General features: G+C 31.6%; 2 protein-coding genes across 4 annotated transcripts; both read left to right on the forward strand.

Moving 5' to 3' along the window:
• Positions 1 to 386: 386 nt before the first annotated feature.
• Positions 387 to 3,427, forward strand: LOC108332466 (galactoside 2-alpha-L-fucosyltransferase). 3 transcript variants are annotated; one of them, XM_052871103.1, is made up of 3 exons: positions 387 to 1,054; positions 1,153 to 1,236; positions 1,356 to 3,427. In XM_052871103.1, exons 1-3 carry the CDS (start codon positions 739 to 741, stop codon positions 2,822 to 2,824), a joined length of 1,869 nt encoding a protein of 622 aa, XP_052727063.1. In that variant the 5' UTR covers positions 387 to 738; the 3' UTR covers positions 2,825 to 3,427. The 3 variants fall into 3 exon arrangements, with proteins under 3 accessions (XP_052727063.1, XP_017423230.2, XP_017423229.1); XM_017567741.2 differs by having other exon boundaries at positions 1,158 to 1,236; XM_017567740.2 differs by having other exon boundaries at positions 387 to 1,050; positions 1,158 to 1,236.
• Positions 3,428 to 5,124: 1,697 nt separating this feature from the next.
• On the forward strand, positions 5,125 to 7,535 carry LOC108333400 (uncharacterized). Its single transcript, XM_017568833.2, has 7 exons — positions 5,125 to 5,253; positions 5,704 to 5,791; positions 6,368 to 6,434; positions 6,759 to 6,881; positions 6,957 to 7,040; positions 7,132 to 7,218; positions 7,299 to 7,535. Exons 2-7 carry the CDS (start codon positions 5,724 to 5,726, stop codon positions 7,383 to 7,385), a joined length of 516 nt encoding a protein of 171 aa, XP_017424322.1. The 5' UTR covers positions 5,125 to 5,253; positions 5,704 to 5,723; the 3' UTR covers positions 7,386 to 7,535.
• The last annotated feature ends 311 nt before the right edge of the window (positions 7,536 to 7,846 follow it).

Raw genomic sequence — 7,846 nt, forward strand, 5'->3', positions numbered from 1 at the left:
ATTTGTTTTTGGTAATGATTTTTTGTATAAATATTTTAAAAATAAAAATAAAATAATATAAACTTCTTTATAAATTATTCATAAAATAATTATACATTATTTTTTCTAAAATTTAACTTTTAACTCTGTAAACTAATTTAGGTTTATAAATAAGTTAATTTCCTTTTGCAAAAATAAGTTTTGTTTTAATCTAAAAAGGTTTAAGAATATGTTTCCTACAGTACCTTCAAAACAAAATTAAGACAATACTCTTTAACTATATTATCTTTCAATTTGTTGATTAATAACTATTAACATGATAATTGTTAGCATTTACCTTAAAATTACATTTTTTTATTAATTAAAATAGAAACAGTAATTAGCGAATAGAAAAATGAGATCACAGTCGTCGGAAAGCTTTCCATTCTTTTTTGTGTTGCCGACAGATGTGAAAACATATGTTACAGTAATAGTTTACAGGAAGCAGTTGTATTGTAAGAGTGCAAAGTTGGTTTCTGGAGAAAATAAATTATTGCTGAATCTGCTCGTAATTTGCATAGCTTCTTTCTCGCATTCTCAATTTCTTTCTACCGATCAAATTCGATTTCGACCCAAACGAGAAGTTAAATTCTGAGGATCTGGCTTCTGTCGCTGTACCCCTTTCTTTGGTTTGTAGATTTTCAATGTGAATGTTGATGCAGCGAAGGCAATCAATCAATTCCTTAATTGAGATCTGAAGTTGCTTCATGCAAAGTTGTGATGGATAAAGTAGGGCGTGGTTTCAAGAGCTTCAGAACATTATTGGCTGTGGCTTCTATAATCTTCCCTGTTTTGGTCACATTTACTCTCATACACCAGAACTCAGTTTTCGATCTCGTCCATGGATTTAACGTTTTGGCTGTTAGAGCTCACAATGCTTCTAATAATGTCTTGAAACAAGGAACTCAAAATGCGATCACTACTAATGTCGTGCACGAAGGAGCTCAAAATGCCTCAATACAAGAGTTTCAAAATGCTACCGTTAAAACTGGGGAAGAAAAGGATCATAATGTTATTCCAGACTCAGCCCCTGTTGGTAACTCTACTGTTCTTCAATTTATTCCTTTAACTCATCATTAGTTACTCTGTTTGATATCTTAACATCTGTTCTGATCTCTCTAAATTACATGTTAGATAAGGTTTTGGAAAACAAAAATCAGAATTCTAAGCCTGGAATCTTAGAAGAACCAGCTCAGGCACTACCTCTCTTAGATATTGGTAACTTATAATCTTACTTCTACCTTAATTTCAAGATCACTATACGGGTCTTCTTATTATAAATGTTATGTAAAATTGTGGTTTTTTGTTTGTTTGTTTGTTTATTTATGCATGTACAGGTCCAAAGAATAATTCATCTGAAGATGGGGAGAATGTTTTGTCCCTATCTACTAGCATCACCATTTCTAAAGACAAACTCCTTGATGGGCTTCTGGTTTCATCATTTGATGAAGCATCATGCTTTAGTAGATATCAATCTTACTTGTACCGCAAAAGTTCCTCTCACAAACCTTCTAGATATCTTATCTCCAAGTTACGAAAATATGAACATCTTCATCGAAGTTGTGGACCTTCTACCAAATTCTACAACAAAATCATGAGAAAGGGCACAAAATTTAGCAATAATGATGTTAGTAGGAAATGCAAATATCTTGTCTGGACAGCTGCCAATGGATTAGGGAACAGAATAGTAACCTTGGTTGCAGCATTTCTTTATGCTATCCTTACAGATCGTGTTCTGCTTGTCAAATTTGGGGCCGATATGTCTGGTCTCTTTTGTGAGCCATTTCCTGATTCCTCATGGTTATTGCCCAGGAGTTTTCCTTATTGGAAAGATCAGAAGCATATTGAAACATATGAAAACATATTAAACAATTTCAAGGTAAACAGTTCACAGGTACTTCTGCCACCATTTCTTATTCTTAATCTACAGCACACCCATGACCGTCACAATAATTTTTTTCATTGTGATGGAAGTCAAGATCTTCTTCAAAAAATTTCAGTGCTGATTTTACGGTCAGATCAATACTTTGTCCCTTCTCTTTTTATGATTCCATCGTTTAGAGAAGAACTAAGTAAAATGTTCCCCCAGAAGGACACAGTTTTTCACCATCTTGGACGTTACCTTCTTCACCCATCAAACAAAGCATGGCAAATAATTAGAAAAATTTATGAGGCACATCTAGCCAAGGCAAATGAGAGGATAGGTCTGCAGATTAGACTTTTTAATACTCATCGACTACCACATCAAACTGTTATTAACCAAATAGTATCCTGCACCCTTCAGCATAAGTTGCTGCCTGATTTCAACGCACAAAAGTCAGTGGCTTCTCCTTTGAAGAAGACCTCAAAAGTTGTTTTAGTGGCATCTTTATTCTCAGAATACGGTGAGAAGCTGAAGACTATGTATCAGGCAAATAGAACTGTGACCAGGGAAGTAATAAGAGTTTATCAGCCCAGTCATGAAGAGCGTCAAAAGTCAAATGATGACATGCACAACATCAAGGCATGGACCGAAATATATTTGCTGAGTTTGTGTGATGCATTGGTTACTAGCACTAAGTCTACTTTTGGTTATGTTGCTCATAGTCTTGGAGGTTTGAAGCCATGGATTTTGCAGAGGGGATATAATGAAACCATCCCAGATCCACCTTGTCGACATGCCAAGTCCATGGAGCCCTGTTTCCATTATCCACCCAAATATGACTGTAGGGCCAATAGCACAGTTGATTTTACTTCCCTTTTTAATCATATGAAGCATTGTGAAGATGTATCTGGTGGATTGAAGCTGGTTAATGGTAATCACTAGGTAACAAACAAACATGATGCCAAGCACTGGGCTATTTGCTTTGCCAACCTTTCAATAATCCTTCTTTGCTCTAATATATTACTACTTTGGACAGTTTTTGAGGTTGTCAAATGGACTGTAACTGATTAGGTTCCTGTTATCCACAATGTAGCCTTGTTCTGCGGAAGGGTTGTCTCTGATCAAACCGGTTTCACCATATTGAATGAGTGGTATTGGAGGTGGAATTCTAATACATCATCAATGACAACATCAAGGCTATTATTTATGGAGTTTTTTTACAGCAGGGATATGATGGTGTTGGTTCTCCATACTCAGAAAGGCCATTGTAGATATAATTCAATCTGAGAAGCATGTTTTGTCAACAGAAATCCGAACAAGGTATTTGCATTATTCAATATCGCTATGGCAAACTTAGATAGTTGAGTCTAGGAATTCTGAATGTCTGCCAATTTTGCTGCGGAACCATCTCGAGGCATGTAATAATTAGTTTAGCTAGAATGTTTCTTGCAAAAAAACTGCTTTTCCCCCTTGTTTTAACTGTATGTATTCCATATCTTACATTATTTAATGGTAAATTTTAGGATTTTTGTTGTGTTTGAACAATCGAATTTAGTATGCATAAATAACTTGATGATACGCAATTTAAAAAAAAAATATAATTTGGAAGTGTCAAGCTGTACAAAAGTTGAATTGTCAAATATATAAAATATACTAAAATAAAAAAAAATAGTTTATTAATTTATGTCTATGTAAAAGATAATTGGGGCCATGGTCCAATTGGAATATAATGTTAAGGTTTCAAAAAAAAAATTAAGGAAATTTAACACCAAACTAATAAATTTTAAATGAATAAATTTATTAGAAATAAAATCAATTTAATATATATATATATATATATATATATATATATATATATATATATATATATATATTATAATTCTAGAAGATTGAATTTTATTTCAAATTTACTCTTTTTAACCATTTTTTTAATATTGACATCCTTATCTTTTAAGAGAAATTGATTGGTAACTTTTTTTTTTTACAAAATATTAAAACACCACCTACACTTCAAAATGGATCAATGGAAAATATATAATTCACTTTAAATTCGTAACATATAGCATATTTGTTATTTTTTTAAAATATGAATATTTCTATCAATAAATTATGGTTAATTTAAAATCTCTAATTTATATTAAATTCGTAACATATAACATATTTTTTATTTCTTTTGAAAAGTATATGAATATTTCTGACAACAAATTATAGAAAGATTAACTTCTTTGGAAAAAGTAATTTATATAAATTCCAGGTGACACAAATTGAATTTGACTTCTTTTCTTTGAAAAACAAAGTAATTAATTTTTCGCTTTCACGTATAAACTGTAAACCTAATCATACAAACAAACCACTGACACTAATTAAATAATTCGGTTAAATTTGTTGATTTTTATTTTAAATAGTACCAGTACACTAAATTTAGTCTCATTAATAATATTAGTGATTTTAAAATTCAGTCATCATTATTCATTAATAAAAGTAGATATACTCATTATTTTATACAGATAAATAAAAAAATAAAATTTAATATTATAAAAACTAGAAAGTTGTTTTGTTTATAAGCATATCAACAATATGTTTCCTGTGTCAACTTATATAAAAAGGTAATAAAATTGTAACCTGTGTGACAGAAAAATATTGGACAGAAACCCTAACCCTAATGTATGGGCGCTATCAGCATTTTAGCCTTTTGTTCAATCCGTAGTAAAAGAAAATGTTGTCTATATTGAAAGTAACAAAAAATACATGTGAAAAAAGGTAATCATAAAAAGAATATTATAAATAAAATATAAGTATAAAGATGATATTAAACATTGAAAATTATTAAATTATTTTTTTATTATTTATAGCAATATATAATAAAGATTTCTCAATTACACAAATTTGTTTCTATTTTATCTTAATAATAGTTTAAAATTATACTGTAAAATTCACTATAAAAGATATCGATGTAAAAAAAATAAACATAAAAGAAAATAAAAGGAAGCAAATAGTGAAAATTTTATTTCATTTTAATAATCTGACATATACATAATAAAGGTCAGTGTTATTTCGCGTATATGTAAATTTTTTGTTGATAATAAAAAATAAAAATTATTATTATTACAATGAGAAGTAATTGTTGAATATACAACAATAAAATCATATAAAAAATATAAAAATAATTTATTTTCTTATTATTTTGTACAAAAACTATATAATAAAAATATTTTTAATTCATTTATCTCTTGTGTATATTATAAAAATTAAATAGTAAAATAATGTTTTGGTTGGAGGATTCAAAGCAGGGTTTTAAGGATCCGTAGAGACATGCCAGAGTGTAGATTGCAGACATCTGAGTGCCGGCATATCTTCTTATCCATCTTTAGGTATTCTATTCTCGTTCATCCTTCGTCTTTATCCCTTCTTTTCCTGTTAAATCTGCAACTGCACAATTTCTTGTTCTCAAATTACACTCTATTTCTGTTATGCCATGATTTTGTTCTAATTGCGGTTAACTAATCACTAAAGGATGATGATAAGATTGATTGCATCTCTGGCCCCTCTTATTTCTAGTTCCTATGATGTTTTATTGGTTGATTTGTGTCTCAACAGTAACATTCTTGCGCACTGTAAGCCCATACCTAATTCCTTTGTTAAGAAAATAAGACAAATTGAAAGTGAAGTGGTGAAGAGAATTGATAGGTTCAGGAAATCATTTTTTGTTCTTTTTTAAACATAGAATGTGGTCATCACAGCTTATCAGTATAAATAGGTTCAGGAAATCTCATTTTTGTGTTTATTTCCTTTTGTTTAATGGGCCAATGCTCTCGTTACAGATTCAAGCCAGAAGGAAGCTATGAAGTCGTTCAGTATAAATGGAACTACTCTTTCTATTGCACTCTACACTGATGTAACCAATTCAAAGTAAGTCTTTCTCTCTCTATCATGGGCTTGTTACCATTGAGTATAAGCCGAGATACTTTGATCAGGTTGTTTGTATATTTAATCAAATTTTAGATTTCTTTTATCATGGCAGCTGTCTAGAAGGTATTTTTTATTAACGGAATTATGTTAAAGTCAAATTTCTTTATTGTGCCATTAGGCATGGATGTGATACGGGAATGATTTTTTGGGTAACTTTGAAATATTGCTATCTATAAGACACAACATAAGGTATCACTTCATCTGGAAGTTCAGTTTAAACGTTGTTGGAGTTTGATTTGGATTTGCTTGTTATAACAAGTAAGAACATTATGCACTAGTAGTGCGGTTACAATAGCTAATATGTGGTAATTGATGAGCCAGTTGCTCTTAGATGATTGTTTCTAGATGGCGTTTGGCTGATTGCAAAAGTTTTGCTATTTATGGTCATATGCCAATCTATAGAAGTAAATATACAGAACACATTATAAACGACTTTATCTATTTATCTGTAGTTGATTCAAAAGATTGTGGACCTGCTCTTAGCTAAAGTGTGTTATGTAATTGATATTCTCACAGAGAACTCTTGGAAAGTATGCAAACCGGGACTCTGGAGCCAGAAGTTGCATTCCTCAATGCTTTACTTGTATGTTTTCTTATTGTTTGTGTTTTAGGTCATCTTCAGCAACATTTACAAGAGGATCAAAATCATTTTTTGTCATTTACTAACACAAGAAGGCGATGCTATTAGAGAAAGTATGCAGAAGTATTTATAGTTGGATCCACCAATTCTTAAACAGGATTTAATAGTTTTACTCGTTCCTTTCTTTTTCAATACGTGACTACCATCTCATTTGAGTATGTAACATGAGAAGATCCTAATGATGCTGGTGCATAAATTTTCAGCAATGACAATTAACAACACTTTTGCTTTTTCTTCTGATGTTACCATTGTTGTCAACTGAACCAGATTCCAAATATTTTCCCTGTCCTAGCGGCTGCTCACAAGACACTTGTAGCCAAGTCACGAGACTCATTGACCACACGCACTCCTCATTCAGAGCTCGTTTACAACTACTCAGGGTCCAAGCATGTAAGCATTGCTATTTAACCTGTTATGTTTCATATTTCCCCTTAGATTACTTACGTTGGCATTTCTTGGGACTAGATTACTGAATCTTTGAAAAGATGTGGCATCTCTGACAGCACAACTTATATCCTTGCTGCTCGATTTGATGCTTCTCCTGATGAGGTGAGACAATTCTACATTAAAATATGGCACACATTTATTTCTTTCTGTCACCCAGATAACTAAAGTGATCTGATCTCTTTACCTTTACTAGATACAAGCTATAGAGAAGCTCATCAATGGCAAAGAGATTGACCTGGAGGAGCTAGAAGGGAGAGCAAACCAATCCCAGATACAAAAGGTCTGTAATAGCTCTGATCCAAATGACTTAGTATCTTTTTTGTGCATGTATAGCATATTCAGTCTTTTGTTGTCATTCAGCATTACAAGATATCGGCATCGGAACTTGGAGTATCATCACTTGCTGATGCAATAGTTTGCCGAATAGCTGCTCGTGATGCCTTGTGAGAAGAATGAATGTGATCTGTTGTATACTACCAGTTTCCCTATCTCTCCTTGATCGACTTTAGAACATTCAAGAAATTTTTAAAGAAAGTTTTAGGCTTGCATAATATATACTTTAGCATTCATGTGTGATAATTATGATTTTTTTTTCAATTGTCTTTCTTACTGCATTGACATTTGTTGTGGAAAATCTGAAAGTTAGGTGGTCAGTTTGATCTGGTCGTGAAGTGCATGTCGGTGTTTTCTTAATATTACCATTTTGGTAATTCCATTTCCTGAAAACGTAGGATTCAGAAAATCCAAGATTATTCTCTTCGTGACATCTAAATATTCTCACAGGTATAAACTAATTGAACAAATCTTTGAAGAATAACACTCTTAAAAGACCCGTGAATTAACAGAGAACTCGATTAGAAGGAACGAGATTTCAAACAGGATGAGAACTATCAAACTGAAATTGAATA

This window comes from Vigna angularis, chromosome 11 (genome assembly GCF_016808095.1).
Source record: "Vigna angularis cultivar LongXiaoDou No.4 chromosome 11, ASM1680809v1, whole genome shotgun sequence".
Lineage (NCBI taxonomy): Eukaryota > Viridiplantae > Streptophyta > Magnoliopsida > Fabales > Fabaceae > Vigna > Vigna angularis.

Bases quoted from the DNA above. Each gene is read 5' to 3' on its own strand.
- LOC108332466 (XM_052871103.1), top strand. From the start codon at position 739: ATGGATAAAGTAGGGCGTGGTTTCAAGAGCTTCAGAACATTATTGGCT. The intron at 1,055-1,152 runs GTAACTCTACTG...ATTACATGTTAG, and splicing joins TCCAGACTCAGCCCCTGTTG to ATAAGGTTTTGGAAAACAAA. The intron at 1,237-1,355 runs GTAACTTATAAT...ATGCATGTACAG, and splicing joins ACTACCTCTCTTAGATATTG to GTCCAAAGAATAATTCATCT.
- LOC108333400 (XM_017568833.2), top strand. From the start codon at position 5,724: ATGAAGTCGTTCAGTATAAATGGAACTACTCTTTCTATTGCACTCTAC. The intron at 6,435-6,758 runs GTATGTTTTCTT...CAACTGAACCAG, and splicing joins CATTCCTCAATGCTTTACTT to ATTCCAAATATTTTCCCTGT. The intron at 7,041-7,131 runs GTGAGACAATTC...TACCTTTACTAG, and splicing joins TTGATGCTTCTCCTGATGAG to ATACAAGCTATAGAGAAGCT.